We start from the raw sequence: 24,253 nt of genomic DNA, 5'->3' as shown, positions 1-24,253 counted from the left end.
TGTTTCTCTGAGATTCGTTAGTGCTTCAGTTCCGAGTTCTTCGGCGTCTAAATATTTCGTTAGGATTTGTATTAACGCCAGACGTCCCGTATCCGTCTCTTTAACTTCGATATGTAACCCTGCACAGATTTCTCGAAGACTCGCTTCGCTAAGCTGACAAATTGCTGTTCTCACCTCTATCTGAATCTCTTCGACGACTTCTATAGACATTTCGATGGTTTCTTGGTCACGTCGGGGTCACCAAATGTTACACTCTACTCAATCTCGCACAGGAACTACTACAAAACTACAATGACAACACGTTTTCTCATCGATCCTCGTTTCGTTTTCATTCTCGCCAACGCGTGGGATTTTCGATCCCATAATAATAAGTAACCTGGGGCTGGGCCCAGTCCCTCACGTTCTACTTGTAACACATGGAGAACGATCTCTCACTCTAACATCAAGAGAGAGCATCTCAACGCTAGTGGGCTGCATTTGAACGTGCAAGGTACAAAGCTATTAGTTAAAAATCTTGTTTCTCATTTAAACCTATGACAAGCAACTTGCTCGGATCTTGAAGGGTCTCCTTCGAGCCCCTCTTCTCGCGTCCATTCTGTCCCTCCTAATATATTTTCCTTTAATATTCAAACATTGATTCCTAGCAAACGTGGCTTTAAAATGGCCTGCTTAAACATCACTAGTCTCCCGAGACATATCGACGAGCTTCGCATCATTTTGCATAGTAAATGCCTCGATTTGCTAGCAGTCAATGAAACTCGATTACATGAAATTATCGCCGATAATGAGGTCAGTATTGATGGTTACGATATCGTTCGCCGCGACCGACCGCTAAACGGCAGAAATGGAGGTGTGGTTTGCTTTTATGTTCGGTCTAACATTAATTATAATGTTCGCAAGGACCTCGTATTTGACCAACTAGAAAGCCTTACTATCGAAATTAGCAAACCAAGAAGCAAGTCTTTTATTGTTGCTACATGGTATAGACCTCCCAATTCACCTTTTGAATTATTTTCTGATTTTGAATCTTTTGTTGGGAAGCTGGATGCTGAAGGGAAAGAGTATTACCTTATGGGCGATCTTAATTGTAATATGCTGTCATCATCTCTGAATAATGTAAATACCCAGGCGTTACTAAACATTACTGATATTTACAATCTAAAACAACTTATTAATGAACCGACAAGAGTAACGCCTGTGAGTAGCACTTTAATTGATGTTATTTTCACTAGTCACCCGGACAATGTATCTTGCTCTGGAGTATCTCATGTCGGAATCAGTGACCATAGTTTGATTTATGTTTTTCGTAAAATTTCATTGCCATCCGCCGTCAAGGGAAATAGTACTAGTAAAAATAGAACTGTAACCAGGATAAGACATATTGGAATAAAAACGTTCTCTGGTTAAAATATATTAAAAACATAAGCTTTCGGCTATCAGTCTATAGCCTTTAACGAATGAAAAATGTGGCGCGCAAGCGAAAATATATACGAATGGGGTGCGAAAAATTGAGAATAAAAATAAGCGTGAAAAAAGCAAGAAGATAAAAATGTAAATGAAGCCTGATTACAATAAAATCGAGTATTGCCTAGGCAACGGTTTTGAGTTGTTTTCCGCGTCGACGGTTTTGCTGTGTGCCAAGATTCTAGTGTTTTTCGAACGCGGTAATTGCTTTTGTCAATGACATAAGCATTGTCGAAATCAATGGAGTGATTGTTTTGCCACGCATGGTTGGCAACATTAGAGCCATTTGAATAGTTCTTCAAGTTTCGTTGATGTTCCTTTTTTCGGGTTTGGAAGCATCTTCCGGTTTCTCCTATGTAATTCCAAGGGCAGTCTTTACATGGAATTTTGTAAACAACATTACATTGAAAATCTGAGGGTTGTCTGAACTTTGGTGACGGGAATTCTTGTTGAAGGGTTTTAAGTGGTTTGTTGACAACTCGGATATCATTTTTGCGGAGTAATCTTGTGAGGGGCTCGGTTAGGCCGCTGATGTAAGGGAGACATGCAAAACCCTGGTACATATTAAATGGATCAGCCCATTTGAAGAACATAGAAACCATTGATTTCGACAATGCTTATGTCATTGACAAAGGCAATTACCGCGTTCGAAAAACACTAGAATCTTGGCACACAACAAAAACCGTCGACGCGGAAAACAACTCAAAACCGTTGCCTAGGCAATACTCGATTTTATTGTAATCAGGCTTCATTTACATTTTTATCTTCTTGCTTTTTTCACGCTTATTTTTATTCTCAATTTTTCGCACCCCATTCGTATATATTTTCACTTGCGCGCCACATTTTTCATTCGTTAACGGCTATAGACTGATAGCCGAAAGCTTATGTTTTTAATATATTTTAACCAGAGAACGTTTTTATTCCAATAGGAAATAGTACTGTTTCGTATAGGCAATTTAAAAATTTCGATCGTTATAGGTTTCGGTCGGACATCTTGGCTCAACCGTGAGCTGATCTCATGGGAATGGATAACCCCAATGAAATGTGGTCGAAATGGAAAACTTTGTTCTTAGTAGTGTGTGATCTGCATGCTCCACTCCACACTAAATACGTTCGTGCTTCTAAAAGTCCATGGATTACTCCTGAGCTTAAGAATTTGATGTATCGGAGAGATCGTCTTAAAATTAAGGCTTTGCGGACGGGCGATCCAAGTGATTGGAATAATTTTAAGAAGTTGCGTAATGAAGTGAACAATGAGATCAAGAATGTAAAAAAGTCCTATTATTATGAAACTTTTGAAGCTTACAATGGAAATTCGCGCAAGACATGGGAAACTATCAATGAGGTGACACGCCGCAAATCGGATAAAGCTGCAATTAACGAGCTTGAGCTCAATAGAACGAGAATAACGAATTCGACCGAAATCGCAGAGGGTTTTAATAAAATTTTCGCAGAAATCGGTCCCGAACTGTCCAGGGATATAGAGGAAGTCGGCACCTCTTTCGATGAATATATTTACCAAACCAGCAATTGTTTTAGTTTCCAGCGTGTGACTCAATCGCACGTTTTGTCCCACCTAAATAAATTATGCAAGAGAAAGGCTACAGGTCTCGATTCTGTGTCAGCAAGACTTCTAAAAGAATGTCCGGATTTAATCTCCTGGTCACTCGCTCTGATATTCAATCAATCGATCGATACTGGTATTTTTCCTGATGAATGGAAAAATGCAAGAATCACGCCTCTTTTTAAGAAAGCAGGAAGTAGGAGTGATCCTTCTAATTATCGACCGATCTCGATTATCCCGGTTGTGGCCAAGGTTTTCGAGCGAATTATTTATGATCAGTTCTATCATTACCTAAATGAAAATAATCTTCTCAGTAGACACCAATCCGGTTTTCGCTCGCTTCATTCTACAGTTACTGCATTGATTGAAGCGACTGATAATTGGTCTTTAAACATCGAACGTGGCTTTATTAATGCCGTTGTATTTTTAGATCTTAAGAAGGCTTTCGATACTGTGGATCACTCTATTCTTCTCTCAAAATTACAAGCTTATGGTATTCAGGGTTCCACAAACCAATGGTTCTGCTCTTATTTAAAAAACCGAACCCAAACGTGTCTTGTAAACGGGAATAAATCGTCCAAAATGTTCCTTCGCTGTGGTGTTCCACAGGGAACGATTCTTGGGCCCCTTTTATTTCTATTGTATATAAATGATTTGCCTAATTGCCTCCAGCATTCCCAACCAAGGATGTACGCCGATGACACTAGCATTACTTTTGCTGGTAGTGACGTTGATGAAATAAATAGTTGTATTAATCTTGATTTGGAGAGAATTCGTGTGTGGCTTGCAGCCAACAAACTAACTTTAAATATGACAAAGACAGAATTCCTTCTGATTGGTTCCAAGCAAAGGCTTTCAAATTTTACAGTGAATCCTACTGCTAATATCAACCAGTTTCCGATAAAACGAGTCTCGACTGTTAAATCCTTAGGTGTACACATTGATGAAAATCTTACTTGGGAGTGTCATATCAATGAGCTTTCCAAAAAGATTGCTTCTGGCATTAGCGCCATTAAACGTATTAGGTATTCGGTCCCATTTAAGACTTTACTTTCCGTTTACAATTCATTAGTCCAACCTCATCTCGATTACTGCAGTTCGGTGTGGGGATCCTGTTCTAAAACTCTTTCTCAAAAGTTACAAAAATTACAAAATCGGGCAGCACGCGTCATAACTTTTTCAAATTACGACCGTAATACTGATGAATTGTTGAGGATGGTCAACTGGGTTAAACTGGACCGTCAACGCCTTGTTAATAAATCAATAATGTTGTACAAGATTGTAAATAATATGGTTCCGGAATATCTTTGTTCACGCTTTGTCTTCCGTTCCGATACTTTGACTTATAAGCTAAGAGATAGTGATGGTACGCTTACTATCCCACAGCCCCACACTAATTACTGTAAAAGAAGTCTTTCTTACAGCGGAGTTGTACTATGGAATAGTCTGCCCTTGAATATTAGACAATCGCTCTCCCTTAATCAATTTAAATCTAAGTTGAAGAACTATGATTTTGACAGTGGTCTTATATAAATTTTATTTTGTTTTTATACACGGCTTCCTTGTAAAGCAGGTTTTTATCACTTCTCTTATTCTAGTAGTTATTTATAATATTAAATTAGTTAGGTAGTTAGATTTATTTAAATTAAATATTGTATAGTCCTGAAGGAAATACCGTGTCTAAATAAAGATTTTACCTTTACCTTACCTTACCTTATCATTATAGACGTCATTCTCGCAGACTCAGGGGCAGTTATTGCGAGCGGGGAAAAGTCTAAACGGGTGAGAAAAAAGTTCGGGCGAAGACCCTTTCAGACATTTTCCCCGCCCCCACTAACTGCCCCAGAGTCTCCGAGAAGGACGTCTATCATGATTGTCTTGAGCGGACTCCATGTTTACTAAGAAATTTAGCGAAATTTATAACCCGGTAGTGAAAAAGTATTCAAGGTACACCAACCTCTATTAAGCTGCCAGCCCCTATTAAGCGGCCATCTTGCCTTTCCCCGAGGGTAGCCCACTGTATTATATGTAAACCAAAAATAATTGCACGGCTCGAAAAGACCTACAACCGTGGACGTATTGTCTTGGAAATTTCCCCCGTGCCCCCGTTCAATGTTGGAGATATCAGCGCAATCGATGGACACGAATTTCTACCCCAACATTGAATTGGGGGGAAGGGGGAATTTTTCCAACATTTGAGACCAAGGTTGTAGGTACGAGTTTAGCGTTACAGTATTTACGCAGGGCGTGTAGGTAGCCGTTGTCTAGAAAAAGATGACAACACGGGCAATGGTTGACCATTCATTCTTTTCATTGCTTAATTTAAATCTCTTCCTACTCAACAAGATTGTGTGCTCCGTGTGGTTCCAAACCTTACGGACCCTTACGTATTAGGATAGAAATTGTCCTACCCCTACCCCCTAAAATGGGATTAGGCATTGCGTGACGAACAAACAACGAACCGCTGCAAGCAAGGATTCAATCAGCAATAGATCAAACGATGATCAAACGTAATATTTTGGTGTAGTGCAAAGCAAGCAACTATCTACAAATGGGGGACACAAATCACTTAGCCGTTTTTGACTTAGATGCAGTGGTGATCATATGTGTCGAAAGAAGGTCATAGATTCATGGTATTCGACCATTAAATAAGTTGATAGTTGGCGATGTACATCGCACGTTGTGTAAACAAAAGCAAACTTCTGCTTTATGTGCAACGAATGGTGAGAGAAACATGTCAAATGGGCTTTTGGACCTGCCTTTTACAGCAGATAAGGTTAGAACATTTCGAAATTATCAGCTCTGCGTCTATTTCAATTTAATATAGCTCAAGACATGTGGCGCGTGCTAAAATATATGTCTAACCCGTAAATTGAAATTTGACGACGGATGGTCAAATATCTACATTTTTAACGTACTTTGGAAAGCTCTCGCGTCGCTCACAATCATTTGCCTAAAGAAATTTTTACAGGAATCTGTAGACCATCCTTCTGCGATTCAACCACCAGAAGCTTAATCCATTGGAAGGTTTCGCACATGGTGAAAAGCAATTATTTTTACGAAGTACTTTTAAGTGAATGAAATACATGTCTTCGAAATTTATTTATTTTGCACCCAACAAAAACCGCAACATTCCCTAAAATCAACCCAGTACACAATTAAACATTGCACAAAAATATTTGAGTGTTTTAAAGACGGAAGAGTGATGTGGTTTTGCATGCAAGGCTCTCAAACTTGTTTAATAAAATGGTGCGTCAAATGACGATTTTAACGGAATTTGGTAATTTGCATATTTCTTTGAAATAAAAGGATAATTTGCCAAAAAGACTATCCAGTAGTTTTTGTCATACCCTAGCCTATCTACCATAGGAATATGAGCGAAATCGAATTTTCTACCCTTACCGCGAAATTAAGAATTTGTCTGATTTTTACAGGCAGGCACTCTTAAAAAGAAAGTTGAACGCATGCCTCATATCTTATTTATATCGTATCTTTTACGTTTGAGTAGCATTGTTTTGTATATGTATCGCTGTTACGTTTTAATAATATTTTCCACAGGGCTGTTCTGAAAACCACTTTATGTGAGATCGCCCCCTGTATAGATATTATTATTATTATTATTATTATTATTATTATTATTATTATGATAAGGTCAGGACAGAGAGCAGTGGAAGAAAACTATGGACGACCTATGCACCACTTGTGAGCCAAGAGACTATATATAGGGTTGAGTTTTTAGGGCAAGGGTTAGCTTTAAGGTTAGGGTTGCAGTTTGGGGCCTGGTTAAGTCACGTGACAAGCACTCCTACCGAACTAAATTACCTTAAATAAAGTAAATGTAGCCTTGTGAATCCAGTGAACCTAAATAAAGTTTATTTTTAAGCTACAATTTCAAATTATTTACTCCTCTTACTTGAAATTTATGCTGTATACTAATGATAAAGGTTTGAGGGCTAGTGCCATCCACTCCCAGATATGTTCTTGCTCTTTGCTCAGGTTGACACTAACATTATTATCAATACGTGCGGCCAATTGACAAACTGACCTCTGTAAAACGCGCCATTTTGCGGGCCAAACGAAAAATGCTAGGGCTGAAAATGCGTTCGCCGCCCTAATTCTGATTGGCTGCAGAGATGTCAAACAACTTCGCTCGGCCAATGAGATCCTGAGGATAGCATTTTAATACTACAGTTAGCACGAATTTTTGTGGATGAGTTTGCACTTGCTCACTTTGTAGTTCTGAAGTAAACATTTGACGTTTGGAGGTTTTGAAGTCCTAAATTTTCAGCTTTTTTCTAGTCAAAACTCGGACTTAGACAACGAGCTACTGGATGAAATTGAGCAAAAAGCTCAAGCGAAAAGCACCAAAACAAATAACTGAGCGGGGAGTAAGAACTTGAGTTCGAGAAGTGGTGTGAGAAAAGAAGAAGTGGAAAAAGCACAGTGGATCTCAAAACAGTAAGTACGTCTAACGGACTTGAGTGAAATTCTGCGAAAGTTCTTCGCTAAAGGGAAAACAGAGAAAGGCCAACATGTGCTCCACTCAGCCGAAACATAAACATTTTGTAAGACAGCGAATTCATGTCTGCCAACAAAATGTTTGAACCGAAGGCCAAGCTACTTTCGAAAGAAAACGATGCGAAACCATAACACAAATCATCTATTCAGTCAGGAGACAGGTAGAAATCGAACCGATAACTCATGGAAGGGCAGACCACTGACGGCGTTTGGAAAGATGCGGAGAAGTTAGTTGAGTTTATTTGGTTTTCGTTGTATTTTCATTTTGCTCGCCGCGGCAGAGAGGGATGGCGGGAGCTTACAAGGAAGTCATTTGATTTTTGTTAATCATTGTTGCTAATCGTTTTAAAACTAGATTACATTTGACTTCTATTGTGAACAGAAAGGAATTTCATTTGGCTCTTGTTTAGCTAATCGTATTGTAGCAACAACTTTCCATATCATAGTTTCATGCTACATCTCTGTTAAACATTTTTTTTCTTATTAATTCAAATGAAATTGTAGGATTTAGCCTTGAGTATTGATAATAATGATAATCAAATGACTTTTGTCGGGCATATAGTTTATTTGTGTCCCTCGTAGCATCATTTGCAAATGATGTTACTCGGGCCACAAATAAACTATTTGCCCTCCAAAAGTCATGTGATTGTCTTACTGACTGACCGACTGGTCGACCGATATTTATGTTGCAGTTTCCATACCAGAGGATATCAGATATGTGTCTTGAAGCCCATTAGTGTGGGGTATATAAGAATAAATTTGCAAGAACAGCATTTTAGAGTATAATCAGCGAGAGTAATTGAGCAGAACAACGTAACGATAATAAGATGGAGCATGGAGCAGAATTTCACTCAAGTCCGTTAGACGTACTTACTGTTTTGAGATCCACTGTGCTTTTTCAGAGTGGCTACATGCAAGACGAGGCGTGCCTCAGGGAAGCGTCCGCGGTCCCATGTTTTTCAATATCTTCATAAATGACATTTTCTTGTTTTGCGGGGATGTTAAGTTAAATGCTTATGCAGACGATCACCAAATATATTCATCGGACAGTGATCCTGTTGCGCTAGATGGGCGCATGCGTAACGCAGTCGAGACAGCAAACCGGTGGTACCGGCAAAATGGAATGTTGGCCAATGAAAGCAAACATCAGGCTTTGATCCTGGGAAAATCGGAACACACCTTCTCGTTTCCTACAAAGCACTCAATTGACATTTTGGGAATGAACATTGATAACAATTTAAATTTTCACAATTACATATCTCTTATTTGCAAAAAAGTCAACAACCAGTTTAATATAATGCTTAGGTTCAGAAACCTTATTTCCAAAGACATTTCAGTGAAACTGTATAAGGCCTACATACTCCCTCATTTTGACTATTGCTCAACAGTTTGGCACTTTTGCAGTGCAAACAACAGGGACAAAATAGAAGCTCTTAACAAAAGGATTCTGAGATTCATTCTAAGCGATGTTGAATCGCCTTATAATGTGCTGCTAGACAGGGTAAACTGTCTCCAACTTCATGATCAACGCATCTGTAAACTCCTTACTACCTTGTACAAAAGTCTATTTTTCACTAGCTATCCGGGCTATATGAGAAACATGTTCTCGTTCCGTTCTACTTCATACAGCATGCGTGGAAACTATATACTGGAAATGCCCAAACCTAAAACTACAACTTTTTGGTCTCCACTCCTTTACTTATCTGGCAACAAAAAAATGGAGTTCTCTACCCAATTTTATAAGGTTATGTAACTTCTCAGACTTCAAAAAGCACATCAGTAAAACCAATTCATAAAACATGTAAATGACAATTTTCTAATTAGTTAACATAAGTCAATTTTAAATATGTAAATAGCAATTTCTATTTTAATTTTTCGTTATCAAATATTTTGTTCCTCGGAAATGTTAGCTTGTCAAGCTACTCTGAAATTCGAGCTTAAATAAAGTTTATGTATGTATGTATGTATGTATGTATGTATGTATGTATGTATGTATGTATGTATGTATGTATGTATGTATGTGTGTATGTGTGTATGTATGTATGTATGTATGTTTGTATGTATGTATGTATGTATGTATGTATGTATGTATGTATGTATGTATGTATGTATGTATGTATGTATGTATGTATGTATGTATGTATGTATGTATGTATGTATGTATGTACTGTATGTATCGCAACGTCGTTCAGTTTAAGTAACGCAAGTTTTCATTCTGAAGTGTTGTTAACTTTTCTTTTCCTCATTTTAGCCAGCTATGTGTTGCTGGTTTTGTTTTGTTTACGAATGTAAAGTTGAGGCACGCAAAGTTTCCCTTAAAACTAAATGGGTTTTTAGAGGGCATTTTGGCGGCTAGTTGGAACTCCGCCGCCCAATATATACGTATGTATTTTCTCGCAACGCCGCCAATTTATTTGGGTAATGCGGTCCAAAAAATCGCATTCAGTTTAAAATAATTTCGTGTTTCTCGTAAGCAAAGCTATCGAGGGATTGCTAACGTAACTGCTTTATTTTACTGACGTTCTCGTTGCTGTCTTGGGCATCTTTCCCGGCTTCGTTGTTTACAGTCTACAGTTCGTTAGTTCGGTGTAAAATGGACAAAACGAAGAAGAAAAACTTCCTGTATTCTTTCGTTTTTTGTTTGTTTAGTATTATTCTGGAATAAATTTTGGCTCGGTTTAAAAGTACTTTCAATGCTTAAAGAGTAAGTCACATCAGCTTTTAGTGGTTTTCAAGTGGGTCCTCTACCCAGGTCGAAATTTGATATCGCATCGCAGTCGTGGTTGCAGTCAGCAGAATGGTACCATGTTCTGCAGCTGAAAAAAAACCTGACGAAACTTTTATTATATGCCGGAAAGTGTCTCTATCAGTCAGCAATTCTGTCCGACGTTTATTACTTAAAAGAACCTGTCAAACTAGAATGCTGGAGGGCCTTTATAATATGCTAATACGTTGAAGTTTAAACAAACTGTCTGGTGTAGTTTTGTTCATATTATGCCCAGCAGGTAAACTCAGTTTGAGGTTGAAATTTCATTTCAGATGTTTAGAAAACATCAAGCATGTTTTTATAAATTTTGGGACAAGAAATATCCGAAATTTTTTGCGTTGCCGAGATGAATTCAACTTTTAAACGCTTAAGTCAATTTTTGTGTTTGTAATTATTTGAATATTAAGTTTTAGATTTTTGCCTTACGTAACATTGTCCCTGTAAAGTCCAATTGGGGAGATGATCGTAAAGCTGTCTGTTTGTTTTGTCTGTAAAGCTGTCTGTCTGTATGTTTTTTTCCTTGTGGATCGACGATAAGTGTAAACTCTTTAAGCTTGTGAAGTCGTATAAGGAGATCTATAGCTAAAAATTAAACTTAAAAATAAATAACAAAAACTTTCAACATATACAAAATCTCGAGCCAATATTGGGCTAGAATTATCACAAAACGCGCACTTTGTAAGGGTGCACCCTTGTATGGCTCATTGTATCTAGTCATCAGAATATCTATTTCTGAAAAGTAAACCCACATTTAAAAGAGAAGCAAACATAACGACTAGCGGCTCAATTTAATTACTCTCAGCTAATGCCTTGAGGATTAAACCAAGCGATAAACATGGTCGAACCATCGAAGGAGATTTACGTGGTTGTTCCTCTTGGTATCCTGTCGGTTATTATCGCACTGGCAAATTGTTCCGTTTGCGCTTTGGTTTGCTTTAACAGGACTCTTCGAACGTACACAAACTGGTTGGTATTGTCAATCAGTATTGTTTTCAATCGGCCTGACCTTCTTTCTAGTCTGCTGCTCACTATTTCGCTTTTCGCAATAGCGACTAGCTCGCTCGTAAATCCACTAATATATGCCTTCTTAAAACCGGGCTTCAAAGTGGTCATTCGGAATTTCTATCGGAAGAAATCTCAGATGGAAGGTTTGTCGAAGAAAGCAAATATTCCTTCTTCGCCTTGTCAGGCAGGAACAGAGAAAAACACGAAGCATAAAGACCAGACAATAGCAAAACTCGAAGACAATTCACCAGCGGAGTATGACACGTACTTGTAGGAGTTGTAACTAAAGGTTTTCCTTGCGGAACTGCCCGGTTAGGGACGGATATGGACTGTCATCTTGGGCGCTGTTTAATACACGGATAACGGGTGGTCGCACTTGACTTGGGGTAGAGCTCGGAAGAGCACAGGCTCGCTGTACAGCACTCGTTACTCAGTGCCAAAGGTACAGAGTCGTTGTCTCTTGTCAGCCGGAGAATAAATCAGCAAGGACTCTCAAAGATCTGGAACTCTCTTGTCTTCTTTATTGTTGATGAAACCTCGTAGTACATGTATGGCTCAAAGGTAACTCAGGTTAAATCAAATATCGTTCAGTACGTGCCTGCTGATGTATGCTCACGGTGCGATAATAATGGCAAATGAACTTTAAAGTTTACAGCAAAATAAACAACTCAAAGTCAAGTCTTGTCAATACCTATATCTGCAAAGGAAATTGCTTAATGTTTAGATCTTCCGTTCAAGGCAAGTTTCAGGAAACTGCTCGAGATATTTAACAATTATTTGCCTCAGGCTCGGTGATCATTGGTGAACCTTCACCTGTTTTTAGTATTGTTTTCAGAGGTGAATATCAAGGACTAAAAAATAGTGGATTAAAGCATAAAGACACTGGCACAATTGTTTGTTTGCATACACGTATGCAGCCGTAGTTTTAAAACAAGTTTACATGTACATCGATTGTGAATCAATTTACTCATAGTCGGCAGCAAAACAAACAAGTGAAATACTACAAAGAAAAATTCATCCGGTAAAAGTCTGCATACGAGCCAAGTGGCCCATCAGGCCGGAGCTTTTCCCAGTTTCTGTAGCATGAAGCGACTAGGAGTAATTCTACTCTCCCCTGGATGGGATGCTAGTCCATCGCAGGGTTACCCCATGCATTAAGTTCGCCGGTAGCCATTTATATACCTTAGTGGAGAAAGGCAGTGTGAGAGGAAAGTGTCTTGGCCAAGAACACAACGCAATATCCCTGCCCAGGGCTCCAACCCGGACCGCTCGATCCGGAGACGAGCGTACTAACCATGGGTCGACCGCGCCTCCCACAAATCATCCGATACCTTTGTTTTAGCGTTGTTGACTTCATGCACCGTTGTCATCATCGCCTAAAAAAGAATAGCTTTAGTTTGGAGAAAAATAAATTTCTGTCAGTCGATCGTACCTGTTGGCGACTAATGTAACCACTGCGTTTACGTTTCTTAACTACCTTGAATATGAGTTCTTGCAAAGATTTTTGGTCCAAGGGCGACAGCAGTCGTTTTGGAAATTTTCCATCCTTTCCAATATCCTGGACTTGGAGTGATGTCTTCCGAATAAGTGACAATTTCATCAGCAACCGTCGGCCATGTTTACTTGCCGAGATGAAAAAGGTGGCGAGCTTACGCCTCAAAAATGTATTCGCCGCCTAGCGATTTCACGATTTTCATATATTACTTCTTTGTCGGTTCGCAGGAGAAACACTAAACGCTCTCATTATAGAAACGTTTTAAAGTCGACACACACTGGGGGACATGCTGCAGCGACAGTTTTTCCACTTTTGCGAAAAAGTTCTGTTGCGAGGACAACAATTTTTTTCCCTGCATCTATTTCGTGTGCACCAGCTTGCGTGCTGCAGCATACCTCCAATGCTTACACACGAAGGGGCTTGTCGCCGCATCACGTCCTGTTGTGTGTGCCGACCTTGAAGGGATAGTTTCAAAGCTCGGCGCATGTACAGGCCACGATGTAGCCCAATCAATTTCTTTGTTTATTGACCAGTTAGATGCGATGCGAGTAGATAACTCATGCGTCCGGTGCAGATTAAAACCGTCGGGCCAAGTGCTGGTGAAACAAAGGAGGGAAAACAAGCTTTCAGCCACTTTCGAGGGAACACCTTACGAGATCGCCAATAAATATGGTAGCGAAGTCACAATTACATCACCTGAGGGAATTACCTACAAAAAAAAATGTAACTGAGGGAAAGACCTACCTGAAGGCAAGCGATGGACCAGACCAACAGGGCACAGAAGACAGTTCCACAGGTGGAACTGCCGACGCAGAAGTTCCAGCAGAGTTACCATTATCTTTCGGATTTAGCAAGCAAAAGGGGCCGCGACTTTCAGAAAGCCATTAGTTTTCGAATGATTAAAAACCGTGTGTATGGTAATTCATAGTCTTTCAGACAAATCGGACGCGTAAAACAAAATTAACAATCATGGGTTATTGACCAAGCTTGTTGGGTCAAGATGGCTGGATTTGGCAAATTGTTTTTGTTTCTGTTTTTTTGCGTGTTTATGGACAGAGACGGAGTCGAGAACGAACGAAGTCAATATCCAGCCATCTTGACCGAACAAGCTTAAGGATTTATCGTGTGTCATTTGGGGACACTTTTCTTGCGGGACACAGCGGGTAGTCACGAGCGGGAAAGATAGCGCCATCTTCCCCACTCGGATAGCTAATCACAGCGCAGCATTTGGTTCATCTTGCCTGCTCATGGAAGAGCCATATAATGAACATGTGTTACCAACTACCCTGACAAACAAAGCAGACTATAAACAAAGAAAGCCTCAAATATTGATACTAAAGGGCAAAAGTAATGGTCGCATTAAACATCGATCTACAGTTCTGTTTGAAACGTTTTATCAAATATACTACGGGTTTTTATTGTAGTCGAGCAGTAATCTTTAAAGAGTCATGACTCCCTGGTGGTTCGTTGCTTTCGGGGTTCAATGGGAAGATAAAAAATTAACGTTACTTTCGGGGAGCCGTTATTTTCTGGGAGGGAGGGGAGGGCGTTACTCTCGGAATTCTACGGCACTCCAGAGGCCAACTAGAGAGGAGAATGTACCACCAGGGTATTGAAAGGATTATGAACTCTTAAGAAAGTAGTTTGATTTTTAACTCTATTAGACTTAATGCACTGCGATGATAGAGGTTAAGTGTAAAATTACGTCGAAGATTATGATCCCATGTAGGTTAACATCAACATCTTCGTGGCCTGCTTCACAATCGTCACCTACTCGGCGCGTCTGAAATTGTATTGCACAGGCCTATCGGAAAAATGGGTTTTTAAATTAAAAATCAAAACAGTTTCTTTTGTTGGCGCCGCTGCTTGGATGGCTAGAGAAAGTTCTGTAAACAATTTTTTTAGTTTCGTAAGTCGAGCGCGTAGTGGGGGCGCAGTGGCCTCATGATTAGTGCGCTCGTCCCCGGAGCGAGCGGTCCGGGTTCAAGCCCTGGGCGGGCACTCTGTGTTGTGTTCTTGGGCAAGACACCTAACTCTCACAGTGCCTCTCTCCACCCAGGAGTATAGATGGGTACCGGCGAATTGTTGGGGAAACCTAACAAGTTGCGGGGGAGTGACCAGCGATGGACTAGCATCCATCCAGGGGGAGTAGAAATACTCCTAGCCGCTTCATGCTACAAAAACCGGGATAAGCTCCGGTTGCTACGAGCAAGTCGGCTCCAAAGTTTCACTTAGGTTTTTTTTAAGTCGAGAGCGTGACGACTTAAGTCACGCAACGTCCCGCCATGTATCTATGCCTGTTACTGTTGTTGTTGTCGTTGTTTACTGTGAATGAAAAGAAATTCTCGTGTCAGTTTTTACCACATTGACACACTATGACGTCACAGCCTACGTCGAATAATACCCAAATAAATCACATGACTTCGGCTCTCTGGTTTGCTCCTCCAGAAAATCTCACTCTCTGATTGGCCACAACGGAGTAGAGCAAATGGCAGAGCTTAGGTTCCGTGGAGGTTGTAGACAAAAGATAAATCCAGTACCAATTAGTTTTATTGTGGATAAGAAAACGCTAAACATAAAAACAATATTGATGAATTAATGAATTACAGAATTAAGTGCTGCATTTGATTAGTTGTATTTGGTTAAATTTCTGCTTAAACAGATCAAAATACGATGATATACATTTCTAAGGCTTTCTGTTTGTTTCCTTATTGATTTCCCTTATTTCCTTATTTCCTTATCCGCCCATCGACCTTCCTTCATATGAAGATATGATTGATCATCGCAGTTATGCACACAACTTGAGCAGTTTTGAAATTAAAGCCTGAAAAAAACTCAGGCCTGAACGGGATTCGAACCCATGACCTCTGCGACATGACCTTTCGCAGAGGTCATGGGTTCGAATCCCGTTCAGGCCTCAATTTTTTTCAGGCTTTAATTTCACAACTGCTCAAGTTGTGTGCATAACTGCGATGATCAATCATATCTTCATATCATTCTCCGCAGCTCAAATATATGAACTTTCATATATTCACTTGTACCTTCCTTCAGTTCCCTTCTCACTTACTTCCTCACTATTTCACTAATTAATCAACTAATTAACTAATTAACTAATAAACTAACAAAAATCCAAGCTAACTAATAAAGTAACCTACTTTTTTAGGTATTTAGTTCAGAAAGATCTTTCGTTTCTCACTTTATGGTGAAGATATTTGGAGAAAAATTCGGTTTTCTCTCTTCTTCGTAGGCTAAAGCCAATTGCTGGCCAAAAAAACGAAGTTTTAAGGGAATGATATTGTCGTGATCGATTTTCTCCTCGCAAACACAAAAGGTTCTCACAGTGCAAGTGTGTAACTATTTTCATATTCCTGTAACTCATAATTTCAAAAAGATACTTACTTATTTACTGACTGACTGTCTGACTGACTGACTGACTGACTGACTAACTGACTGATTGACTGACCGACTATCTACTCTTTTCCGATCTTTTTGTTTATTAATATTTTCTTAATTTTTTTTTTATATATATATTTGGATGACTTGAATCTTTTAAATACATAATTCCTGCATGTCGAGTGGCACTCAAAACAATATCTTTAAATTAACTGAGTAGCATCCTAGGTTCAATTTCCACCGCTCACTCGAGTCCTGTTTAGTAATCAACAGGATTATGACTCATGTGATGCAAAGCAATTTAGTAAAGAGCATTTTACGCCAGAGGACTGAAATCATCATGCACACCAACAAAGCTATTTTCTTTCATATGTTTTCTCTTTCTGTTTTTCAATACGTAAATGGTAAATAATAGGGTCAGTTTGAAATTTTAGTGCTAGGTTAATTTATCTCAATTATTGCCAAACGTTACACATATCTGATGATACCACCAGCTAGGTTACTTTTTTTTTCCAAAATACATGTCCGCTGATAAATAACTTCTCATTCTAGGCCCTTCCTAGACTAATGTTTCATAAAATACTTCAATATCTGTGGGAGAAAAATTAATGCTACCGGCAAAAAACGGACAATTGGTATGGCGAGAATACCCTGAAGGGGCGGTGTACGTGTGTCCGCAATGGGTGTACGAGTATTTGTTGTTGAAAGAGTCGTTTGATATGCGGATATCAGTAAAATGGGGTCCATAAGTGGAACAGTGGTACATGGCGTGTTGGGGAAGATCATCGTATTGAGTGAGCTTTGCAGGAGCATATCCGTTGATGTTGAATAAAGAAAAGAGGAACGCCTTGCCGGCAGCAGAATGAGTGCATGGAGAACCTGTGAACAAAGGAATCATGATTGATTACCACTCATTGACACGGCTCAATACGAGAAAAAGTATGATAATGTCATTATCGATATCATTGTTATCACAAAACATGCGCTCCTTCTTGTTTCTTTTCCAGTTAGGGCTCCCGCGGCAGCTTACACCAGTAGCTATTCTTCGTTCTGGTGCACGAAGATTTCGAGATAATTCAGGCGCTGAAAACTACCTAAAGTGGTGCACAAGTTTTCAGTTCCCAAGGGATCGAGACAACGAGCGAGGCAAAAACGAGATTCGGACGACTTGCGCATTTTCGTGATCGTTATAGTATGCCATGCATAGAACATACAACCAATCAGAATAAAGGATATCTGCTGTATAGTCGACAAGTTTATGGTATGAAGTAGTTATGCAACACTTTCGAGTGGTATACCATGGAGTATCTTACTTGTCACAATTGTATTTCTTGGTATACATACCTCTCGGCGGGGACACCCATATAAAAATGACGGGGTTGCTCGTCGTACTCTTTAGGGGTTAAAAAAAGTAGTTTTTACCTTTTAGGGTGTTCAGCCTCAAAAAGTCTAGAGTAGGACCTTTTGCAGTACCTTTCAGGGTATTGGGCTGAAAAAAATATGAACGGAGATAAAGTACTGTTTTAGAATTGGTACCTCTTGATGGGGAGGGGGGGGGGGGAGCGGGGGGAATTCCAACCGACGCCCTAACAACAGGATCTTGTTACCTCTTAAGGGTTCTTTTCCATATTTCAGTCGAGCACCCCTGTCCTTTTCATATGGGAGTTCTTCGCGGGAACAAACTTCCCTAGATTAGTGTGTATACCAAGAAAATACAACCGACGCGTGAGAAATGGATACGACTCGAAAGGGTTGCATAACTAGTACTTGATATAACCCAATGGAACATGCAGTGTATGACGTTTTAATACTTACCGCTATTCCAAGACACGTTAGTATATCCACCAAATATATGATCATTGACTTTGATGATTGTAACTGTGGGTCCCTTCCCATCGCAGTTGCTATGGAATGTCGTTGAGGCCCAGCCGTCTGTGATGGCATGCCAACATCTCAAAAAAACACTGCGGTCTGAACTTTGGAGGACTGGGTCTAAATAAGACATCAGTTTCCCCGAGTATTTAATGCGATCAAGGATACCAAGAATAATAGATGCATCAAGGCCTCCTGGGAAGAAAAAGAGAAAAAATATCCATATATAAGCTATAGGACAAATGTACACAGACCGTCCAAAGCCATGGAACAATAGGCCTTTGGACGATCCGGTCACATGGTACAAAATCGCACATGCTGGGACGAAAATGGCACAGTGGGAATTCTAAAACAAAGCAACTCGTACCAGTCCACCTTGACCTGCCATTGTTTTGGAAGTCCCACTGTGCCATTATATTTGGGTCCCAGCATGTGTGATTTTGTACCATGTGACCGGATCGTGAAAAGGGCCTATTTCATTGAGGCCTGACATGATTTTTATTCATTGTTGATTCTTGAAAAGGTGTGGAACAAACTTCACCGTTCGGCTTTATCGCCTTTCCGAGGTCCAATGACGGAAAGGAGGGGAAACAGGAAGTCATAAAATCCCGCAATTGAAAAACTAAACAATGCCAACAACAGCGGAAGAGTACTATCATGTCTGCAATTTAAAGCTGATTGCAACTCACGGTGACCTTTGCAGACTTGTCCGTTTCCACCGTATGTTAGCTTGCACGTGCAGTTGTAGGATCCCACAGTATTTTTGCAGTGGGCATTGACGTCACAAGTATTTGAACCGTCAGAACACTCGTCAACATCTACAAAAATAATAATTACTTGACAATGACTCTAAAATAGACCCAAAATCGTGCATGCAACAATCTTTTTGTATTGTAATAAACCAAAACTTGGTTTTCAACAGTGGTAACAATCTTCGGACTCGTCTTGTTTGTGTTACTAGCTCGATATGTATCATGTGTAAATGATATATGACCTAAAAGCTCAGTTCAGTGGCATCATATTTGCCTCTGTTTACAGACGATCCGTTTTCCATACGATGGATCAAAGGGCTAAATTAAGAAAAAATCCTCCCTTCCTCTAAAGATCTTTAATAGCTTAACGAGAACTTTATCGGCGAGGAGTGAGTTGCGTAGAACAGAACAATTATCGTTTAAGGGCGTAAAGAAAAACACGTCGGGAAACGCTTCTCAGTTTCAACTAGGCGATTAACATGCACTCACAATAAATTTACTCAAGTCGAGCGATGCTGTTCATATACTGTTAACAAAACGTCTTTTGGGTCCTTGTACAACAGAAGCCCTTTTTATTGAACACCCAGACCTGAAAGGTATATTTAAAATAACAGCCCACCAATTGGATTACAATACGTGCACTTTATAAGATACTCCTTCCTAAACTCCAAGCTAACCGAAACTCAGCACACCAGGAACTAATGATAATCTTCGTACAGCACCATTATTTGTTTTGGGCAATTGAAATATTTCAGACAAAAAAAAAAAAAAAACTAAACCAACCAAAAATAAACAAACTGACAAATGTGCAATCTTTACAGATAAAGAAGCCTGTTTTCAATAAGCATCTCCCTCCTTCCTTAGGCTGTCAAAATTCAACAGCGCTGCATGGGACGCTAAGCACACACATGTACGCAATGCGGACCTATGTACAGACGATTCATTTTCCAAGTTGAGTGGCTCAGTCATAGCTCCTTTGATTTTATTATCGAATTGTGATAAGTGGGCAACTTTTTGCGAATGTTTAAATATTGTCTAAGACAAAACAAAATAAGAGCCAGCTTAAATTTTCGATTATCTTACATGATGAACAATTTTTGCAAAGCTAACAGTATTGAGAAATCCTCCAATCTGATTGGTTTTCGGCACGCTCTATATTTTCCACAAATGGAACGCGAACAGCTAAGGTGTCCAATAGCAACATTCACTACCAAGCTCCCTCCTAATAACTGAATACTGCTCTATATTCACAAAACCTTTCAGAATGGATATTAGGCAATGAATTTTGTAATTGAGATTACAAGTCTTTTTCCTCGAGCGTTTTTTCCCATCTGTGTACCGAATTGGATTCCACCCAGTCCTGATGCCGTTGGACTTTACATAGCTAGAACGTTACCTGTTTCACAATATTTCCCTGTGTATCCTTTAGCACAAACGCACACATAGCTGTTCTTCTCGTAATGTGCAGCACACGTTGCCCCGTTCTGACAAGGCCAGCTGATGCATGGAGACTGAAAAGGAATGAAAATGACCTCCTCATACCGAGCAGTTATACCAATCCGCTCAGTCAGATGTTTTCAAAATTTACTACTTTTCCTGATATTTAATATTCGCATGTCTAGTGAATATCATGAAGTTTTGAGATGGTGATTTGATCAAGTTTTGATTTTCTTGTTGTTGAAAGATTTGAGAGAAAAAAAGAAAGAAAAATAATCGCTAAATTGTTGTACTTATGCTCGTATCGGTGCAGGAAAGTATATGAAAGGAATAACAGCAGAGAAGATGAACCTTTGGCGCACCCAGCGGGAGCTTTTCAGGCCTTCGCCGACTTAGATCACTGTAACTAAAGTATGAGAGAAATGAACCCGTTTCCTAACATTTATCAGGAAACAATTTGGAATGACATGTTCTGTTCATTTTCATCAATGTGGAGGATTTCACGAGACATATATTTAGACGTGCTATTAATCCTCCAGGTTTCACTGTCATAGTCTTTCAAATACTCTTCAAGTTACAGTGCGAGGACTTCAAAATTCCCCTTGCATCTGAATAGGGTTAATGCATCCGCCAATTCCGCCAATTCTCCCGAAACCTCCGTCCAAAATAAAGACCCGGCCCCTGAATTTTAAGAAACACTTCGAGAATTAGTGTCTCCTAATTCCTTCGGTTCATATTCAGATTAAGCTCTCTTATCCTCGCCCCCTCGATCACATGTCTCTCTTAGCTGGCGGCGGCTTGGCAGAAGGAACAGTTGCCATGGAGACACATAAATCGATCGGCTAGATTCTTGGACTATCATTAAAATCGGTAAGTCAACGGTATTTTTCTTTCCGAAAATATCACTGGTTTACGTCTAACTAAAATTGCTGGAAAAAAATCTCTTAAAACCTATAGGATGTTGAAAACTGGCTTAATTTAAGCGAATAATTTTAGGCCAAGTCCTCCAATGAAACATGTAACTCTTTATCTCTGTTTCGTATGCCCTTGCTTGCAATCTTTTCGAGTTTAATGTGTTGGTAACCCAATCGAAGAGTTTCAGTTTTGAACTACATCAATATCAGTTCTTCAAATGCAACAGAAAATCCTCCTAAAAATAACGCACTGAATCGATTATAACGAAACCCTTTCAGAAATAAAACATGATATAGCACCTTTCGAGAAATGGCCCGACTTTTATTAAAATATCCCAACAAAGTTACCACCTGTCTCAGTATAAACATCGGCTTCTTCATTAAGAATAGCGTGTTCTTCCCGTTTTACAAAGTATTTAGAGTATAAATTGTCACTGAGCTAGAGGGACAGAATTTGAAGGACCAAAAAGTTAAAAGCCGATGCCTCATCTGCTAGGCAACTGCTGAACGTTTTCCAAAGTGCGCTTTCATGTTCCAAGTCCTTTACAGTGTGACCGTCCTTCTCTTGTTTTTTTTTTTTGTTTTTTTTTTTCTGTATGTTTTGTTTTGTTGTTTTGTTTTGGCTACTTATCAGGCCAAGTTTTTTCAAGAATAAAACGGCGAAAGATGTGAAAAACGAAATATATAGATATACACGTTTAATGTATATCTTTCATATTTGACAAATTAGAGCAAGAGATTAATCTCTTGCTTAGAGTGATCCATAAAGTTACAAAACTTTATCAGCGTTATTAACATTTTAGGATAATGTTTAAAGCGAAGCTAATTACCCCAAGTTTGGCTATTACCTGACTGCCATGAATCAACGCTTTTGTGGCGAAATGTTTCAATTTCAAAGTTGATTTTCCACTTACCTTTATGCTATAATGATGATAAAAGTGGCTTGCGACGAAGTTTTTAGAGTTGTTGTAAATGTCGGATGGGAGCAGTTCACACAAGATTTTTCCGTTGATGATATCGGAGAATGCAGCCAGGTTAAAGGAGAAACATGACGGTATGTTGACGCATGCAAGCCCACACTCGCTGCCTTTGAGAACATAGTCCGAACCAATGTTGCTGATGTTAAGGAGGGAGAATTTGTGAGCCTTAAATTTGGCGTAAGCCATTCCTCTATCTGTCCCTCGGCTGAGAGTTTTGCCACCGACATCAATGACTTGAATTGTAAAGATAAAAATAAGAAAGAAAGAAAGAAAGAAAGCTGCAGTTATGAAACTCGAAAAAAAAAATGGACTATAACATATTACATATGACGTGATGTCTTAAAGTTATCAAAAGAATAGAACTTTTACCATTAGAAGCATTTGACGAAATAGCAAGTATCACCAATACGAGCAGATAGTTGCTTAGTACATGAATTCCAAGTTCCATTTTCTTCTGCTGCCGATGCAAACCAAGCTCACAGGAAGACTGAAAGTTAAGAACAGTGAGTTTCAAGCAGGTGCCAGATTTCGTGACAGTTGATAACAATCTTATTGGCTAACTGTTTGATAAGTTATGCAGAATATATGTCTTATGCTTACTAGTGTAATTTTCAATTATAGCTAATTATGTGCTGGCAGCCAACGATCGGTAGTGCGATGTGCTTTGCATAATTTGTTTTGTCTATTAATAAATTAATCTCAAAAAGCTTGGGAAAAACAAATCGAGAAAGAACTTCGAAATCTAGGCAGTGAAGGGGCTTGGCAAGATCTCGAAATTCTCAGTAGACAGAATTTAATTTCAATTTGTAAATTCTTAAAAACATATAAACTTGTGATTGATTTAGTTTAAAAAAGCATATCTCGTGACTATTAATGTTGGTTACACACTTTCTTCCACTAACTGTTGTAATAAGAAAACATTTGCTGATAGGCTGCCGTCAAAAGGCGATAATCGATGTTTGTCTTTCAACCCGGAATGTAGCCACCCCACATATCCCTCTCGGCCACCTGCCGTCGCTTTTTAGGCCCAGGCGAGAACGTACGTGATCTCCTGCTAAATCGTCAATTTAAGTGGCTCTAAACAACCCTTTGCAGAATCAATCAATCAATACTTTATTTAGTTAGTTGCGTCTAAGAGCTTTATAGTAAGCTAGATCAAAATACGAACGTGTTTGCAAAATAATAAACAAACAATAAAATAAATTATATTATCAAAAGACAATACAGTCTAAAAGTTCTAAAAATGTTTTAGCATTATGTAAAATATTGTATCTCGACATTCATTTACCCATAATTCTTAGCCACAAAAACTGTAACAATCCTCACAAAAACGTATGTACAGAAAAATTCTAACATCTTCAAGCCTATTATATACCATTTCGTTAGCACAGGGACAAATATTGCAAAAATATGGCTATTCTGGTATTGGCTGTGTAATGTTCATGGTCTTGTGGTAAAATTCATGTTTTTGTGTGAAAAATGGCTGATCACTTCCCTGAGCTGTCTGCTGAGAATGTTTTACATATAAAAACAAACTTGGCGACTTATTGATTGAACGATAAAAACAATTGTCATACCTCCCAACTCAAATACGTTTTCCTATTGGAGGAGAACGTGTCACGCGTCGTGGGTCAAAACTCGCTAACTCCCTAGGGAAACAACAACTTGAACTTTCAACTCGCACGTGGTCAGGTCGTGCTCCTTGAAACCGCGGCAAATTAGTTAGCCAGCCGGCATCAAGCAATCTTCGCCGAGGGGAACGTTGAGGGTCTCGGGAAACAAAACTCACTGTTTCCCGTTGGGACAAGTCATTAAGTGCCTGTTGCCATGTAGCTGGCGTTTTTCCCACTACAACGCGCCCATGCATTGGCTAGTTTACGGTCACATGACATCTAACAATGAAACTGTTTACCGCCAAATGCCATGAGCGGGCAACATTGCGAAAAATATGACGTCAAACGGGAAACAGTTCACTGTTACCCGCGAAATGTTGACCGCTGTTGCACGTGATCCGAACGTGCAGTTGAAGGTGGCCTGATGTTGTTGCTGGAGTCTCCGCGCGTTTTTCCTCCGGTTTGACCCATTTGTTTTG

General features: G+C 39.4%; 1 protein-coding gene across 1 annotated transcript; it reads right to left on the bottom strand.

The window, feature by feature from the left end:
- Positions 1–16,739: 16,739 nt before the first annotated feature.
- LOC145472022 (uncharacterized) lies at positions 16,740–22,685 on the bottom strand. The gene is made up of 6 exons (XM_081454910.1): positions 22,531–22,685; positions 22,096–22,394; positions 20,227–20,341; positions 18,768–18,896; positions 18,022–18,270; positions 16,740–17,085 (listed from the first exon to the last, which is right to left on the bottom strand). The coding sequence occupies exons 1-6, from the start codon at positions 22,607–22,609 to the stop codon at positions 16,766–16,768; spliced, it is 1,191 nt and encodes a 396-aa protein (XP_081311036.1). The 5' UTR covers positions 22,610–22,685; the 3' UTR covers positions 16,740–16,765.
- Positions 22,686–24,253: the final 1,568 nt, after the last annotated feature.

The sequence above is a fragment of the Orbicella franksi genome, unplaced genomic scaffold (assembly GCF_964199315.1).
Source record: "Orbicella franksi unplaced genomic scaffold, jaOrbFran1.1 SCAFFOLD_102, whole genome shotgun sequence".
NCBI classification, from domain to species: Eukaryota; Metazoa; Cnidaria; class Anthozoa; order Scleractinia; family Merulinidae; genus Orbicella; species Orbicella franksi.
This window is presented reverse-complemented; position numbering and strand designations above follow the sequence as displayed.